At 39.1% G+C, this 18,588-nt stretch overlaps 1 protein-coding gene across 1 annotated transcript in view; it reads right to left on the bottom strand.

Annotated features, from left to right (window-relative positions):
- Window positions 1-1,105: 1,105 nt before the first annotated feature.
- MUC2 (mucin 2, oligomeric mucus/gel-forming) overlaps window positions 1,106-18,588 on the bottom strand; it is a 53,480-nt gene continuing 35,997 nt past the window's right edge. Inside the window, exons 40-58 of the mRNA XM_053945859.1 lie at window positions 17,764-17,946; window positions 13,512-14,359; window positions 12,154-12,328; window positions 11,350-11,597; window positions 10,043-10,226; window positions 9,716-9,920; window positions 8,901-9,079; window positions 8,186-8,255; window positions 7,762-7,862; window positions 7,571-7,602; window positions 7,222-7,396; window positions 6,492-6,596; window positions 5,851-5,891; window positions 5,103-5,225; window positions 4,563-4,661; window positions 3,781-3,909; window positions 3,050-3,089; window positions 2,642-2,771; window positions 1,106-1,532 (exon numbers count right to left, since the gene is read on the bottom strand). Coding sequence (XP_053801834.1) covers window positions 1,358-1,532; window positions 2,642-2,771; window positions 3,050-3,089; window positions 3,781-3,909; window positions 4,563-4,661; window positions 5,103-5,225; window positions 5,851-5,891; window positions 6,492-6,596; window positions 7,222-7,396; window positions 7,571-7,602; window positions 7,762-7,862; window positions 8,186-8,255; window positions 8,901-9,079; window positions 9,716-9,920; window positions 10,043-10,226; window positions 11,350-11,597; window positions 12,154-12,328; window positions 13,512-14,359; window positions 17,764-17,946 — 3,242 coding nt within the window. The 3' untranslated portion in view covers window positions 1,106-1,357. The remainder of the gene's footprint in view (window positions 1,533-2,641; window positions 2,772-3,049; window positions 3,090-3,780; window positions 3,910-4,562; window positions 4,662-5,102; window positions 5,226-5,850; window positions 5,892-6,491; window positions 6,597-7,221; window positions 7,397-7,570; window positions 7,603-7,761; window positions 7,863-8,185; window positions 8,256-8,900; window positions 9,080-9,715; window positions 9,921-10,042; window positions 10,227-11,349; window positions 11,598-12,153; window positions 12,329-13,511; window positions 14,360-17,763; window positions 17,947-18,588) is intronic.

Genomic DNA, 18,588 nt, shown 5'->3' with positions numbered 1-18,588 from the left:
CTGTCACATCTTACAATGAATGTAGAGATAGAAATCCTTAGAAACTAATTCTTAGAAACTAAAGCAGAAACTTAGCTTCCTTTAATCTGCAGATTGCTCTGTAAACTGACAAAACGTCCTTCTTTTTAGATCAGCTATCTCTCCAACTCCAGAGAAATCTGCTTTCCAATCATAGTTTTGTAATGCTGAAAAAAATACGGAGTTTCATTTTCTGCACATCCTTATCAGTCTTATAAAAAGGCAGAAATCTTATTTGCCTTTTAAGCTGCAGTACATTTGATAGTAGCAAAAAATGGTGCCACCAATCCTTTAGGTAGCAAAGATGTCAGTATTGGGGTTGGCTATTGCCGATAAAGATTTCATTAATAGAGACAAAATAAACCCAAAAGCTTTTTTTTCACTGCAACAGGTGTGGTTTACCCTCACTGTACTCTAAGATGATTCAAGAGAAATTAACATCTTCCAGTTACCTGTTTCAGCTCCCCTTACAATAAGACAAACCGGCACTCCTTTAGATTTGTCCTTTGTTGAGAGACAAATTAATATAAAAAATGGCTATTGTTTTCCATTTTCTGCAGAGGAAGCCTAGGATTACTAGCTTAGTGATGGGCATCTGTTTTAAAAATACTGGAAATTGGAGAGCTCTTACTATGTAGCAATTGTACATCCTGAAAGCACGGTGAGTGATCTTCCTATACTTTTTTTAGTGACAATACATAATTGCAATGAACTGAGACAGTTGCGACATACAGAGCTCTGCTAAAGTAAGTTCTGGTGCTGAACTAGAAGTCTCTCCAAGTCATCTGAATAATTTCATGATCATTATTCATCTTTGCCTTTGCTTTGGCAGAGAGCATCATATTCTCTCCCACCTTATAGACTGGGTCTTCTGAACAGAACAATCTGATCAGCTTTTAAGGAGCCAGGAGTAGAAAGGAATTTAGGAAACCACTTGACTTCCTATAACTTGAAAAATAAGTTTTCTTCTTTCTTCAAACTCAAACTCATCAAGACTGTATAAGTACAAAAGCCATGCTTTTTGAGATGTTCTTTTAATCATTCAGAGAAAAATAAGATTTGGAAAGGAACCAAGAGGTTGTGCACTTGTAAGCATACATATTTGTGTTCTTATTTTGTTCACAAATAAATAGGGCACAGTTATTTAATTAGAGAACAAACAGGATGTAGTTACTGGGAAAAGTAAAGTTCAAAAGTAGTCAAGGAAGCTAAGAATGGTTCACAGTCCTTTTAATTAATGATGCCAGGGTTTTTTTGCCTTCATTTTGATGTTAAGCTGATGGCTCTCTTGATCCGGTTTGGGGTTCTCGCCTTGTAATTTTCTTCATTGTTCTGCAGCTCACTGGACTGTGGCCTGGCATTCAGTGTCTTGACAGCTGCAGCTCTCCACATAGAGGTACTTGTGTGACACCGAGTGCCCACCGGGGCATTTCAGAACCACGTGCTTCTCAGTGGCGCTTGTTTCTCTGCAGCAGGAGCAGCTGTGGTCCATAGAATTGGCCTCAGCAGAGTATCTGTCAACATGAAAAATGGCAACATTACTCGGTGTCAGAAGCCAACACACAGGAGAGGGTGAAATCAGGTACAGAACTCCTATGAGAAGAGCCACAGTTGTGGCTAATGGAAGTGCTAAGCTCATCTGACAGAGCAGTGATTATAAAATGCCTAACCCAATCAGGGCAGTGTTAACATGAAGGGGAAGTAGCAGCTCTTTCTGTTCCCATCTCACTGCAAAGTATTTTTTGCACTCTTGTGTTCATCAGCTTCCTAAGCACCATTCCTAACCTGAAGAATCTGTCAATATCAGGCTATATACTGTGACAAGATCCATCTTTTTCTTGTATTTGGTAGAAGCAATTCCAGCAAGACCCTAAGATGATCAGGAATTTCAAAATACTAATAAACTTCCTGGCTTCTCAGAGTTCCATGTGATACTAAAGATCAGTTTTCATCCATGTAAGGTGCACTGTGGCAGACTCAGTGATAGGCAGTAGGTGACAGTTTCTTTGGAGAGTTAAGAGTTGTTTTTCCAAAGTTTTAGTAGCTCACTACCAGGTGTCCTACTAACCACTTCCTTATACCAATTTTTAATATAGTCTCTCATTCCAGAGAAAAATGTACAGTCGAGTCACTCTACTAACACCACACCTAAAGCATCCATTTTCTCATTTCTTCATTGTATAAAAATTGTGCATATTTGAAACTTCCTTTGAAAGATGTATGTGCATTTCATTTTAGATGTTAACTGTTGAGAAGCAGCTTTTCCACTTCCAGTTGTCAAGTCTGACTGTTCTCTGGGCTCATTCTCATTACAGGAAATAATCCATGTTCTTTTGTGATGATTTCTAGCCTAGGTGGTCTGACACAAAGCCAGCTCTTAATGGATGAATAGGCCTTATCAGAGCTGTCTGAATCCCAAGACAATTTAATACACTTTTCTGCTTAGTATTACGACAAATCAGCTCATCAGTCACAGATTCCATGATTTTATGTCCATGATTCATGAAGCAGAAGCAGTTCTAGTTCTTCTACCATTGTGTAGTCTACTATTTATTGTTCCTTTTATATAAACAAGCTCAGTGCCACCAGGACTTAAATCTCATTGTCTGATGAGTTTACTTACAGCGAGAAGGTTCCACATGTTCCTTCACATTCAGTCAAGTCAACTCTGTCCACAGAGCGGCAGCCATTGTAGACAATAAAATCTTTTCTGTGGCGCACAGAGCATGGTGTGCGGCTGTCCAGAGGGGCACCTGCAGGGAAAGGGCAAAAAATGCTTTCAGTGAAATAGCTCCAGAAATCCCTCGACCTCAGCATTCCCTGGGCTTCACTAGCGCACTCAAAGAATTGCCTTAAGTAGTCTTTCTGCTTCAGCTTCAACTTCTCCAGAGAGATCAGACAGTGAAAGCTTGGAATAACAAATATAAACATAGAAGTATCTATTTAAATACAAATTTATCTGGGAAATGGGCTGATTTAAGAAGACAATTCATTCTCTGTATTGTTGATTCAGATACACTGGCATACTTACAGGTTCTGCAACAACCGTTAGGTAAGAATGAAATAGTTCCCTAAAATAAAAAAGAAACAAAAAATTACATTATATTATTTTTCTATATTAAAAATGCATTAAGGCAAAAACTGAGGAGAGCAATTCTTCAGTGGCTGGAAATAACAAGTGAAATCTGATTATTGTACTGTAACATTGATCTAAATAAGCAAAGAAAACAGCCTCTTCCTGACTTGAAATTTATTAACTTACAAAGGATTTTGAAAATACAAACAATTCTTTGAAGGAAGTCTACAGTTAACATAATGAAATTTTTGCTCAGAAGCAATTCCAAAAAATGGTTTCTCAGAGTCCTCTGTATTTGAATGGGGACTATGCAGAGTGTTACTAGCAGCCTACTTACTGACTGAACAGCTTGTGTTTCTGTAACATTCAAGGAAACCTAGTTCTTGTTGAGACAGAACTCCAAACAAAGCAGTCAGCAAAGATTCAGTATCTTGGTGCTGACCAGTATTTTGGCTACTGAGAGACAGCTACCAATTATACCTGGGTGAATTCTCACCCGGGTATCTTATCTTATATACTCTAGAGGGCTGTGCATGGATGCATCTGGAACTTCTGCCCTTAGGACTGAGAAATTATGACGAAAGGCCATCAGAGCTAAATTTTATTTTTGTTGTTAGTTAGATGGCTGAAATAAAATGAAGTAATCTATGTATGGAGGAGAGGGTAAATTTTCTATTTTTACTTACAGGTTTGCAGCTCTCCTCATTGAATGCTGGACAGGTAATCTCAGATGTGGAAGCGATAAGCTGGTCATGACTATTTACACAGCTATAAATGGTGCAGTTGTTGTGAGGATCATTTTTAAAGTCTCCAGGCTGAAAGTGAAATGCAAAATGTTATAAGGAAAGCTGAAGAGAGCTTAGACAGAAATTTTCTTGCCCTCTGATAATGACTTTCATCTTGTTTCCTCGTCAGTTATTTTTAGGTTAACAGCCATTTGGGATACAGATCATGACATGGATTGCAATATGCAACATGGAGAGAATGTCAGTTTTATATGGCATTTTTCTTGAGAAAGAAAAATGTCTCTAAAGTACATGGAGTACTTTAACAAAATCATCCATGCCAATGGACTTTGCCTTCAAAACGCCAGACTGTTTTATGTTAATTAAGAAAGACTCTAAACCTTCATCCTACTAGGGCAATAGAATTGTTTCATATGCAGGCTTTAATAGTGTTTTTCAGCATATAGAAATCAAGTAACATAGAAAAGCCCAAGCTTCCAGACTATGCAAGAAAACCCCTTTCAAGGGTATTGGATTTCTCATTCCAGGAAGGGCCTTACAGTTAATTTTATTTCATGAGACCTACCTTCAGGTCAAAAAGCTAGGTTTTGCTTTAGATGAGATTTTGATCTTTCAGGTGCAAACTTATACTAAAGTCTTGTCTCTGGCAAGGAGGTTGTTCCCTTTCTGGAACTGGGAACTTTACAGATTTGGTGGAGAAGTAAGACATAGAGCATACTTACACTCAAGATGAGTTCAGAATTTTCTACTGTGTGTATAATACACTTGGTCTGCACACATTTTCCACAGCATTCACCTTTCACTGGTTTAAGTTCATATCCCTAGAAATTAAAAGTAATTAAAAACAATAGCACTATAATTTTTGAGAAATAAATGAAAACATGTGAATCCATTAATTGATTACACTTTGAAGTGCACTCAAGATTTGTGCCTTTTTGTATTCCAAACCACAGGAGACAAGTAATAGAAGCAGGTTATAAATGGAATAAAGCACTAGAATAAATATGCATAATAATTAAATATTACTCCACAAGGTGGTCTACAGAAATTTCCCAGCTAATTCTGCCAGTGTGAACTGAATGCTGACAGTTACACAGTCAATCTCAGGTAGCAGATTGTTCAAAGAATAGTTGATATCCATGCTGGAGTTGGTCTCTGGGTTTCAACTCCCTCTCCTCTGCTTAATATCACTCATGGATCAAACTGGAATTCACATATATGGGTGTTTTGGGGTCTTTTGTTCCTTTAAGTTTGCCACTTACTGGTTGACATTTTGTGTTGCAGGGGACATGTTCACAGGAGATGATATTCAGTTGAGTGCTGACATTAATATCATTCGTGCAGACACAATTCCGACACTTGTCAACAAAGACTGAGGAGTTGGGCTACACATTTTAAGGAAAAAAAAATCACATATTAATGAGTTAATAAATGTCTGTTTAAACATTTAATATTTTTTTTAAATCTGTAAATGAAGCAATGAAAAAGGAAAAAAAATCACAAAGACAACTGGGTAGCTATTTGGCTAGTCATTTAAGAAGACAACATTTTAAATACTGAGTATAATTTAATATGTCTTTATTGAGTCCTGTATAGCAATGACAAATTCTGATATTAAATGAAAAGGTACAATTACTAGACCCAAGAGAATTAGAAATCTAAATTTGGTTAGAATAAGAGTTATTTATATATCTTTTAATTTTTGAAAAGAGTCTTAAAACTGCAATAACATGCTGACAGTAAATGTGGACTGACTTTTTTAAATGTCAGCACACTTAACCCAAATTCCTCTATGATACTGACATACATGCAGCTCTTCAATTTCTTTCCTACACAGGAAATTTTTCAGAAAAGATTTAGGCTTTGTCAAATTGTGATAAACTCCTGACAGAAATTTTAAAATTCCTAAAATATTTGTTGTACTGGATAAACCTTTTCATAGCACTTCTGATCAAGTATACTAACTGTTCTTTAAAGCATTTTTAGAAGACTGTTGAAACAGGAACTTACCAAGAACTCAGCATTCTCATGTACGCAAACCCCCTTGGGAACTGTTAATAAGCAAAGAGTTAGATGTTTAGATAGGAAAAATGAATAAAAAATGTCTTCACCCCACTCCAATCCAACTCATTTCTTCCACAGTGAATCACAATTCATATGGTTATTCCCCAATTCTGGTAGCAGATAGGACATGTATAAAGTATAAAAACTAATACTGCATGTGCAAGAAGGGAAAAAGATTTGTCCCAAAATATGCAGCAGTCCAGTTCATCGCCAAGAATGTCCACTTAACAGATACAAGCACTTCCTTGTTTCAGTTACCAAGAACTGTAAATCTGTCTTCTACTGGGGATGCTTCTAGGGACTTTTTGCTAGATTAAGCTGAGACCATCATCCCAGTTAATTCTGTAGCTGTTCTTACGTGTATTTACAAGCAGGAAATTGAACTTGAGTCACCTGAGCTATATCTGATTGCCTAGTTTCATAACTATAGCACTAGTAACAATTTTAATAGTAGTGAATTTGTAGAATCTGTGTTTAACACCTCTTTCAACAGGCTATTGCATACAGTCTTATTAAGTGTAGTGCTAAATTATGTAATAAATAAAACTATAAGGCTAATCATTGTAATATAATTCCAAGGGACTTACCACATTGGTATACAGGACAGCACTGACCACTGGGAATATAAGAATGAACTTCAAATCCCAGTGAGCACTTGGGGGCTTTAGCTGTGCACAAGCTTGTATTGCATTCTGAGGAAAAAAAAAAAAAAAAAAGAATAAGACAGAAATCACACTAATACACTAAATAACAGCTACAAGAAATAAACACCTATCAAAGTACTTAGGATGAACTTTCCATTGCTAGGAAACAGTCCAGGTTCTCTTCAAAGAAACAAATTGCAGATAGGGAACATGTTTTTCCTCATAAATCCCGGCACTGGATATGGGGTACCGTATTAGTTTATGGTTCTTTTTCTACTATGCAATTATGCTGTGCTTATAAAGTATCACCATTCTATGCAAAGAAGTACTCCATTATTATCTCTCCATTATTTTAGGCAACTGTTGGAAAATGAAAATCCACAGAGAATTCCATAATCTCTCTGCATTTTGCTTAAATAAAATGTAGCCCTGAACACAAAAACTATAGCTTTAGTTATGTTGAGTCCCATAACTGTAAATTCAGTTATACTGAATCATTGCAATATTAAAATGTATTTTCCCTAGCACTGGGCAAGCTGATTTTAAAAAGCATGAGGAAAGATACTATTTTGTGACTCCCTGCTGTAGATCTCTGGTATTAAGGTAGTTCAGTCTTTTTTCCTTTCTATTTCCAAGAGGTATAGAAAGACTAGAAACAAGAGTATAAACTCACTGCAAGTGAAAAGAGGGCAGCAGGAGTCTTTAGGATTGACTTCAGTGACCTCATAGAAGCCTTCTCCATCACAAGTGACCTTCTTTTGTTCACATACATGAGGCTCACATACAATGCCATGTTCCCCTTCCAGGCAAATACAGTCCTGACAGTCCACTGTAAACTTTTCTCCAAACTGCCATTGAAAAACAATAAAATGAGTGATTGCATAGTAGCCAATTAAAAGGAACAGAAGTAAAACCAGGAATACAAAGTATGCAGATGACAAAACAAGATTGTACCAGTGGAGACCACTCTCCTCTCCCCACCCAAACTTCTACTTGAAATCCAAAAGCATACAGCATCATACCTCTCTTGGTATCATATCCACTCCAACACAGCCTGGAAAATATCAAAATAAATTTCCATTACCAGTCATATAACAGGAGGCATCTCTACTATACATTGTATGAGCACTGCATACAGTCAAATCTTTGTTGTATATATGGAAGGAAATAAAGAGGAAACAAACATGCATCCAAGTGAAGCAGTAAAACTCACCACAGGTTTTCACGCAGACATCCACACCAGAGTCATACAACATGGTTCCATTAGGACAGAAACAGCCTTCCACTTGTTTAGTTGATGTCTCATTCTGTCCTCTGTGAGATAAAATGTTCAGAGGAAGACCATTAATGTCATAGGCACATACAGGAGGATTCTGCCAAATAACCTTTCACAGAAAATACAGTGGCAAATGATCTGCACATTTGTGATTGGGGTTTGCAGTGTCTGTGTTTGATATAGCCAAACAACAGAAACAGAAACAGTTCAGGCACCCAGATTTAGGGTCAACAGAATAGTGCTAATAAATTTGACAGTCACTTTAAGACATGAGAGGAGGTTGATTTTGCTCATTCACCTGTGCATTAGATACAACTGAATAGTTGTACAAGTCATAACTAACTGTGAAGGAATTTTTTACCTTGATTTGCAGGTCATCTCTTTAATAGGACCACATGCTCTGTATTCTTTACCTGAAGGACATTTATGAGCTGGAATGAAGAACAAAAAGGAGGAACAGCTCAGTAGCAATATTGTATAAAAGCCCCATGATCTTATGCCAAGAACTTAAATACTGGTCAGTCATTTTCCTATGTATCTATGATAATCTTGAGAAGCAAAGAGGAAAAATTCCAGATAGACTTATGTGTATAAATGGAATAATTTTGTGTAATTTAGCCATAGAGATATAATACTGTACTTTACACTAAGGTGATAAAGCCAAGAGTCTACATCTTGACTATGATTTTTTCGCATAATTTTAGTCTCTTTTGCACAAGTTCTCAAAGGGGAGTGTCATCCTTCCCTTTGTGCTCTTACTACAGATGAAAACTAATGCACATGTCACCAAATAGAGAGTAATTTGCCAATGCCTGCAAAGCATAGAACTGCCTGCATACAAAAAATGTATGTACTGATACAGATGTTTCTGGCACATTCAATACATGTATTTTTTTGCAGGCCGATTTATCATTTCCATTGCTAAAAATGTTACCTGCAAAATTACTTAAGGAGAGCAGCTGATATAATTTACTGGTGCCTTCATTACTCTGAAAGCAGTATGACCTTACTGCTGAAACAGTTCCACATAATCTTCCTTAATAATTCAAGATGAATTACTATGGCCAGATACTTACAGCATACACCATTGGTATATTTTCTCCAGTCAATGCATGCGCCTTGATCAGCACAGATGGCAGCATAGATCTGCAGACTTGAGCATTCCAGGTCTAGGTTGGGAAGTACACAGCTATCAAAAACACAGGCTGCATAGTACTTCTCAGGCTGGACAAATGCATGGCATGGCTTGAACACACTAGAAACAGAAATATTTATCATTATTAGTTACTGAATAATTCATATATTTTTCAATGTGCTTAACATCTTATGATATGGCAACAGTGGATATGGGAGATTAAGGAGATGTGGATATGGACTATTAATGAGAGATCTGTGATAAAAGCACTTATCCAGATAGTAACCTTCCAATATATCTTAAAATATTCTTCCCTCACCTACAAAACACTTTGACACTAACATTTTGAGTCCAGGAGTTGTATATTATTGGGTGCAACCATGTGCTATCTCTTTAAAGTGATTTTGATTTTTTTCTTTTTCAGTTCTGACATAGTGTTCTAAAAATTAAGATCTCTGTTTTCAGCTGGACTCTGTTTTCTGCTAAGTAAATGTGGGAAAAGGCAACAACATGGGACAGGAGAGGGCAGAGAGTGTAGAAGAACATGGGAACATCAGCAATGGTTAATGTGGCAGCCAATGGTTGAAAGAAACTGTCAGCAAAAAATAAAAACCGGAAAAAGAGAAAGGAGTAGATGCAAATCATAAAGATACAAGAAATGGAGAAATAGTTAGAAACACTTTCCACTGGTAAATTAATCCTAAAATTTCCATTTAAATCAAAGACCAAAGCTTGTAAAACCAAGAGGATTGTTACCTTCCCAAAAGAAGCTTGCAGATGGAAGATTCTTTGCAAGGTTGTGTTGGTGTTGTGCTAGGTGAACCTGTAGGAACTAGGCCTGGAGAGCACTGTGGTTTGGAAGGATCAACAACTTGCCAATGATCTGCCATGGTTTCACAGTTTTCTGCAATGTTTCCATTTGGCAGCATGCAGTCATCTGCCGTGTTGTTATTGCAAGTGCCTAAGGGTCGTATGGGGAGGAAGAATTCACTCACAGATTTGTTAGGAAATACCATTTATCTTTGCAGCAGGGCTGTCACAGTGGTTTTATGAGAGTGCAAAAATTGGAATAGTAAGCCTTACCACACTGTCCCTGGGTATTGTTGCCAAACAGGCTGTAGGGCATTCTGATAGAAAAGGACAAGCCATTGTAGGTCACGTTCATTTTCAGCTCAGGAATTTCCACAACACGATTTATGCCTGATTCATAGATGCTCACACCAAACTTCTTATAAGGCAAAGCCACAAGCTGGTTGTTTACTGTCACCTAATAAATAAAGGAAAACAGAAAAGAGGCATAAATTTAGTTTGACTTTTCAAAAGAATTGACTGTTTCTTTGTTTTGCAGAGAGAATGTAAAGGTAAATAATATCCTTTGAATTTGTAACAAATGTTCCTGTGTTTCCTTTGTTACTGGAAAGTCAAACTTTTCTTCTCTGAGCCACAAAAAGCCCATTAACCTCTGACAAATGAAGTTATTCAAGGTTTAAACCAGATAAATCCTAACATTCAACAGACTTATTAGAGTGACTATGGCACCAAGGACTCCTCATGAAAGTGGAATATAAAATTCTCCTAAATTCATATGGTATAAAGTTTTAGGTTTTGTGGCATAGAGGGAACGTGCTTATAGGAAAATTAAATAATGGAAATAAGACTAAAACGGTATTATTTATTTCAATACAGTAGCCATGATATACCTGTGAAACTAATACTACTACTTTCACTCAGCAATCAGAGATTTCTTTGCTTTAGAGAAAAAAAAGAGGCCTAAATGTTGTAAATTTCCAGCAATATGTTGCAACCTAACTTGTAATATTCTCACACAGTAATGTACAAAAATAAACCAAACAAACAGGAAAAAGCTACAAAAAGCCCCAAAAACTTCTCACTAATTTTGAAGTCCAAAAACCTTGATATCACATTTAGCAATGGAATAAAAATATAAGTGCCCTACTCTGAAAAATTAAGAAGATGACACAAGTCAAAGGTACAAATGGTGCTTTTAAGAAATGCTTCAGGCCAGCACTTTATTGTTATGTCTACCTTACATTATCTCCTCCCATTCCACGTTGTTTTCCTTTGTTACATTATTGTTAATTATAAATTAACTTATTTTATATCCTTAACTCTTAGCAATTTTTCCACACTTGTGTATTTAGGAGAGATCTGCAAAGACTTTAAATTAAAAAGATAAGAAGTTGTAGAATTTTTTCTCCCCCACATTCAGAGTAAAGAAATGCTTTGAAGCAGTCTAATTTTATAATCTGAACTGTTACTGAATCTAAAACACAGATTAATTTTTTTTCCCAAACCTTGTGAATATAATTATCCTGTTGATGCAGTATTAATATCTGAATCAAGAAATCAATGGTAACATTCTTTAGTACCTCTACTTGTAGAGTATTTGGTTGTGCTGTTGTCAGTCTCACTTCCTGAGTCTCATGTCTCACAATGAGTGTTCGAGGACAGGACACTACATCCCGTGTATCACAATGGTAGTTATCAATGTAGACACCAAAGTTGTCAACTTTCTTATTGATCTCTTCCACAAGGACATATGTACAATTCCCTTGATAGCTGTAGTACAGTCCATCAAAAGTCATGTAATGTGGATCTCCCCAGCCAGTGCAGTAGCCTAAAAAAACATATAGTTAAGTTAGACCTTATGGCATACAAAATCATATCAGACTACAAGCAAAATCTGTAGATGTGGGAAACATCTCAGTGAACTTTGGGCGTTTTAATTTTAATGAAGTGTATATGTCAATGCATGAACTCATTAGCTAGAAGTTATCAATAAAAAACAGGCACTTTCAGTACACAGTTCATCTGACATTAATGACAGACAACTGAGAATAGGATTCACTGTACCACAGATATATCTTTACCAATAGTCTGAACAAGTAACATATATATATATATATATGCTTCTAGCCTATAAATGTCTGCATCTGGACATTTAAATCCTTCTTTGGGAGATCAATTTACTCTACTAACACAACAGTTATTTAGAGATAATGACAACCTAAGCCAATCACTCAATTAGCTAAAAAGAATCAACAGAGCATTCTAACCAACACTAGGACTGAGTCACAGCCTTGCACGATACTTGTTCCCTGATAAATATTGTTGGTCTTGACAATAGTATCGTTTCCTCAGGAGATTAAATATTCAACAAAATATATACTTACAATCACACTCCCAGTGCCAACAGCATCCATCTTCATCCATGACTGGCACAGGAGACAGTCCATTGGCACACGTGGGTTTTGGGGGTGGATTGCAGATTATTGGAATCACCTGGACAATGTTGTCTTCTATACATATAACCTTAGTGCAGTTACAGAGTATCCATGAGTCACCTTGCTGTGTTTGAAGAGAGGGGGAGGGGGGAGACAGAGACAAACCTTTAGGAAGTAGTGAGACTGACAACAGTTATGCCTGAATATCTTGTGCAGGTTTCTAAAAAGCCATATGTTTATTGACAAGTTTTCCCCCATCAGAAATCTGAAAATGGGATGGAAGTGCATCAGTCAGCACTATCTAGGTCAGCAATATGAGCTAGAACAACTGAGAGCTGCTAAGTGAAAAGCATTACTTACAAAAGTCAAGCCAGTAAACCGAAATGAGAATCACCTTTTCTAATTTCAGCTATCTAAAAGTGAGATGTCTCACCTAATCTCATCACCTTTACACCCTCTCTAAAGAACAGTGAAAGACACTGATCAATATGAATGGCCAATATATGATCAATTCCCTTCCACAAATGCCTAGAACAGATTAATATCTAAAGCTATGGTGAACACCAACTGTTCAGGGAAAAATGTCCAAGGTGGTTATGTTCATGCATTATGATTGCATGAGTTTTCTTCTATCTTCTACCAGTTTTGCAGACATGTATAATTTTTATTCCTGCAGATCTACTGAGCAAGTTGGTAGGCATCTAAACTATGATGAGGCTTTAGAAATATACAAGACACGAATTTGTCTGTGTCAAAGGTGGAGGGTTCAAAAAAAAAAAGAATAAAAATAAGAACTCTGAGTCAAATTCCGTAAGCATTTGAATGCAGTGATCTGTTTCACAGTGCTGAAACCAATCTGTGAACCATTCTCCTGAAACCAATCTGCGAACAAGTATGACTCATTCCAAATTCAGCCCTGTGGATTTTTGTTAGGCTGCAATGTAAGCACGCAAACAACTTTTACACACTCTAGACTTATTCAGAAACAGAAATAGAAGAGATAGCTTAGGACCACTTAGCTCTTGGTTTCCTCTTCATCAGAACTATCCTCCAACAAACACTGAACTGAGATCTTTCTCCTTGCAGAAAGCTTTTAAAAAATTATCCTTGAAGAGCTAGTTGCAATATGTAAGCTATCAATACAAGTATCATTGGAAGTCCTGCTGATGCCCAAGAAAACTAAGGAAATAGAACAGACTAATACTTCCTTTCCTATCCAGATTAATGCCTACTCTCTATGTTTCTAACTTTGAAGTTATGTGTCTAGTCTCCATCCAAAGCACAATGAAAGTATGAAATCCACTCACCTCATAAGTTTCATTAGGGAAAATAGTACAAGTTTTTTTAGCAGTGGTTGGTGTTAGACCTGTAGTTGAACTTGAGCCATTAACTGGAGGAGTTGCACTGTGTGTAGAGCTTCCTGTAGTGGTGACTGCAGTTGATATTGTAGTAGGCCCAGATGTAGTAGTTGAGACGGGGGGAAAGGTTTTGAAGGTGGTGGAGATGGTGGTTGTTGTGTTGATTGTGATAAAACTACTAGAGGTGGTTCCTGAAGTGGTGGTAAAGCTTTGTGTTGGAGTAGTACCAGAGGTGGTGGTTGACACAGGGCTGGCTGATGTAGGTGATGTTGGAGTAGTAACAGTTGCAGAGGTCGTCATTGGGGTGCTTGTTTCTGTTCCTACTGTGGTGGTGAGTGGAGTGGACACTGAGGGTGTGGGGCCTGAAGTGGTGGTCTTGGTGATTGATCCTGTTCCAGTGAATGGGGTTGTTGATACTGGTGGTTGTGTTCCTGTAGGGCTGCTTGGTCCAGAGGTTGTGGTGGTGCCAGGGGTGGAAGTGGTGGTAGATAATCCTATTGGATGGCTTGAGGTCCTGGTGGTAGTGGTCTCATGGATAGGTGTTTCTGTTACTGGTGTGGTGCTGGTGGATCTTGAGGGCGTGGGGCCGGAAGTGGTGGTCTTGGTGGTTGATCCTGTTTCAGTGACTTCAGAGATGGTAGCTGTCACTGGGCTTGTTGACACTGGTGATGTTGACTGTTGGCTAGTGGTGTTTGCAGTAGACACTGTACTTATTTCTGTTGTTCTTGTTGTTGGCAGTGGGGTAGTTGAAGGAGTAACTGGAGTGCTTGTCTTTGTTGTCTCTGGTTCAAGTGTCTCTTTAAGACAGGAAGAAAACAGAGTATTTTAAGTAGGGAAATTGCATTTTCTTCCTAATGTCATCTCATTTTCCACTAAGCATATGTAGTTCAACAAGCCTAAGCATAGGGTCTTTAGACAGAAATTGTTTTATTAATGGTTTTGCATCACTGAGGGATTATGAACAAAATATCCTACCTCTTGCATAGGAGACATTGATATAAACACTTTATCAACAATCAGTGTCAGAGGGAACATCTTCTGCAGTATTTAAACTTTATATTGCATGGAAGAGTCCAGCAGTCCAAGATCCCAGGGGAATCCACTGAGTAGATCAATGAACTCTGGTTAATACTGTATTCTGTCACACTATATTCTATGGAAAGACCATTATTCCCTGTGCTGCTCCATGTGGTACGTTCATACCACCATTGATTTTGCTCAGAGTCATTTGATTCTACAGAAACTGAGCCATTGCTGGAGCATTCTAATGTGTTCCATCCATTTCTAATGCCCAAGCCTTTAAGATTACTCACACACAAGCTATTTTGGGATGCTACAAACCCAAAATACACTTTTCTGCTTTTCCACATGGCCAGTTTTCATTATGGTTGCTAATGGAGACTCCTTTAAAATAGTTTTTTATTACGATGTTTAAAAGTGTTCATGATTCTCACAGGCCAGCCTCAGAGCCATCTATTCGTGCTTTTATAGCATGATATAAGTGACACATGGTGGAGAGAGAAGCACTGTGTACATAATAAGAGTGCAGTAATAATGTTAGAGGAATTAAGATACACTGGTTCTGCCACAAGAACAGTCCTTTAATGAAAACTAATTTACATTTGGGTGAGAGCAGGCAAACTCCTTCATGTACTTCATGCCCTTTAAAAGAAGCAGATGAACTGGCACAGTAGGAGATACAACATTGCTGCTGAAATGTTAGCTGGGATATTTTTGAAATATAATTGACTACAGTAGTGCAGAGTATAGAAACTAAAATACAAGTTAAGCTGCCAATAAACACGGCTTTCTAAAATCAGCAAAGAACATGAAACCCTGGGAATTACTTATTGGTTCAGTGGGTGGAACCGTCGGGGTTCTGGTGTTAATTGGAATAGTGGTGGTAGTTGGAACAGTGGTTGTTGTGCTTGGAGGGCTGGTGGTGGAGGTGGTAGTCTCCGGCAGTGAGGTAGTGGTTGTTGATTTTGGTGTGCTCAGTGTGGATGGAGATGTGCCTGTTGGAAACAGCAGGGACAGAGAAAACAGAAAAAGGCACAAAGGCATGAGTGGGACTCAATGTGAACTCATGAGGTAGCTGCCACAGAGCTAGAGAGGTCAGACCACCCTAGCACCAGCCCTTTCTTTCTGGCCCCAAAAAGCACAATATTTGAAATCCATGCACACACAGGGTTGTGTCCCTTCCCTCAGAGCAAAAAGATGGTGCTGGAAGGTGCTTCTCAGCTTCTCACCAAATCAGAGAGACCTACCAATAGGTAAGAGATGAGGAGGAGCAATGCTTTTGATCTTGCTGGGGCTTTCTATCTCCATGTCATTATCTAGAACACCACACTAAATCCTCAGGTAAGAGCTGAGATGGGAAGCTGTGATCCGGGAAGGAAGCATGCACAGCAGTATGCTCCTGTCTGATTGACATGTGGTTTTCACAATGTCACCCTGATAAGTGGCTTCTTAGAGTACTAATGGATCTGATCAGCCAAGACCACAGTTCACAGAAAGTCACAGTCTGCAGAATGAAATTGTTCCCAAAAGCATATCCATCCTTTCTACATCTATAACAGCTGACAAGCATAAGCACTGACAGGGCAAAGGAATGGGAGAGTGGGAAGAAGATCTACACAGTTATGTCCAATCAGTGCCTAAAATGCCAGTACTGAAAAACCAAAGCCATGCCAAAATTGCACGTGTGTCCAGTGAATGTGTTCTGCCCAGCTGAGAGACGAGGTCCAGCAGCAAAAAAAAAAGGCAAGATTTCCCATCAGTTCAAGATCTGTGTAAGCTGAGCATCAGCATGAAACACCTTCTCTGAGCCTTTTTGAGTGAGGGAAGACCAGATCTTTTGCTCAGAACCACAAAACCTTGTTCCTTCTTAATAGCCAGATGAAAGGCAAGTTTTAAGCAAAGGCTGTTCCAGTGTTGCCCTGAAGTTATACCCATCCCAGATCCATCTGATACGCACAATTTGAGGTGCTCATGTACCTTCAGGGCAACAACAAAATGGGAGCAAGAAACAGCACAGGCCGGAGAAGTACCTGGAGTTGGTGTAGTAGTGGTGTATGTTGGTGTTGGTGAGGATGTGCTTGAAGTAGTTGAGGTGGGCACTGTTGATCCAGGAAGAGTGGTTGTGCTCAGAGGGCTGGTGGTAGAGGTGGTAGTCTCTGGTGGTGGAGTTGTTGATTTTGGTGTGCTCGGTGTGGATGAAGGTGGGACTGTTAGAAAAAGCAGGGACAGAGAAAACAAAGGCAACAAAGACATCAGTGGGACTCAATGTGAACTGAAGAGCAGCTGCACATGAGGCAGCTGGCAGAGAACTAAAGAGCTCAGCTTAGCAAAGCAATGGTCCCTAGCACCAGCCCGAGCTTTCTGGCCGTAGAAAGCAGAATATTTGAAATCAATGCACAGAAAGTATCATGGCTCCCCTCTCCTAGCAGAGACTGGGCATAGTACTGGAAGGTGATTCTCACAAAATCAGAGAAACTACCAATAGGTAAAGATGAGGAGGGGTAATGCTGTGGGTCCAGCTGGGGCTTTCTATCTCTGCCTTATTACCTGAACTCCTAACTAACTCATGGACTAAGAGCTGAGATGGGAATCTGTATTCAGGGAAGGAAGAATGTACAGCAGTATGATCCTGCCTGATTGGCACGTGGTTTTCTCAATGTCAATCTGATAAGTGGCTTCTCAGAGTACTAGTGGATCTGATCAGCCAAAAATAAGTTCAAAGAAAGTCACAGTCTGCAGGATGAAACTGTTCTGAAAGGATGGCAGAGGAATCCTTCTTCCTACATCTATAACCACTGAAATGTTTTTTGCACTAACAGGGCAAAGGAACAGGAGAGAGGGAAGAATGTCTACACAGCTATGTACAAATAGTGCCTAAAATGCCAGTGCCAAAAATTTCCAATCCGTTCAAGATCTGTGTAAGCTAGGCAGCAGCACAAAATTTTTCATAGTAGGCTCTCTGTCAGGGAAACCAAGAACTTTTCCCTAGAACCACAAAACTCTGCTCCTTCTAAATAGACAGATGAAAGGCAAGTTTTAAGCAAAGGTTGTTCCAGTGGTGCCCTGAAGTTATGCCCATCCCAGATCCATCTGAGACACACAATTTACCTCATGTAAAGGTGCTCATGTACCTTCAGGGCAACAGGACAGGAACAAGCAACAGCACAGGCTAGAGAAGTACCTGGAGTTGGTGTGGTGGTGGTGTATGTTGGTGTTGGTGAGGATGTGCTTGAAGTAGTTGAGGTGGGCGTTGGTGGTCCGGTAACAGTGGTTGTTGTCATCGGGGCGCTGGTGGTGGTGGAAGTCTCCGGCAGGAAGGTAGTGGTTATTGATTTTGGTGTACTCGGTGTGGGTGGAGTTGTGCCTGTTGGAAACAGCAGGGACAGAGAAAACAAACAAAGGCAACAAAGGCATCAGAGGGACTCAATGTGAACTCAACAGGAGCTGTGCATGAGGCAGCAGCCACAGACATACACAGGCCAGCCCACCCTTAGTACAGCAATTGTCCCCAGAACCAGTCCTCTCTTTCTGGCTATAGAAAGCAGAATCCCTGACATCCATGCACACACAGGGTCACAGACCGTCTTGCCTAGTGATGATACTGGGGATAGTGCTGGAAGGTGGTTCTCACAAAATCAGAGAGATCTACCTATAGGGAAGAGAGGAGGAGCAGTAATGCTTTTCATCTACTGGGAGCTTTCTGTCTCTGCCTCATTATCTGAACATCTCACTAACTCATGGAGTAAGAGCTGATACGGGAATCTGTGGTCAGGGAAGGATGTATGCACAGTAACAAGAGGATTAAGATCTCCACAGGAGAGGAGGACATAGAGCCCTGTATTCTTGCTCCTTCTGAAACAGCCAGCCGAAGGGCCACCTTTGGGCAAAGGCCATTTCAGGGAAAACACAACAATTAGTCCAATCTCAGATCCCAGAGAGAGGCACAAATGGAGGTGCTCACAAGACCTTCAGTTCCCCACAGCAAGGAAACATGTGAAAGCACAGA

This window comes from Vidua chalybeata, chromosome 6 (genome assembly GCF_026979565.1).
Source record: "Vidua chalybeata isolate OUT-0048 chromosome 6, bVidCha1 merged haplotype, whole genome shotgun sequence".
Classification (NCBI taxonomy): domain Eukaryota; kingdom Metazoa; phylum Chordata; class Aves; order Passeriformes; family Viduidae; genus Vidua; species Vidua chalybeata.
The sequence above is the reverse complement of the archived record's forward strand: the minus strand, read 5'-3'. Positions and strand labels throughout refer to the sequence as shown.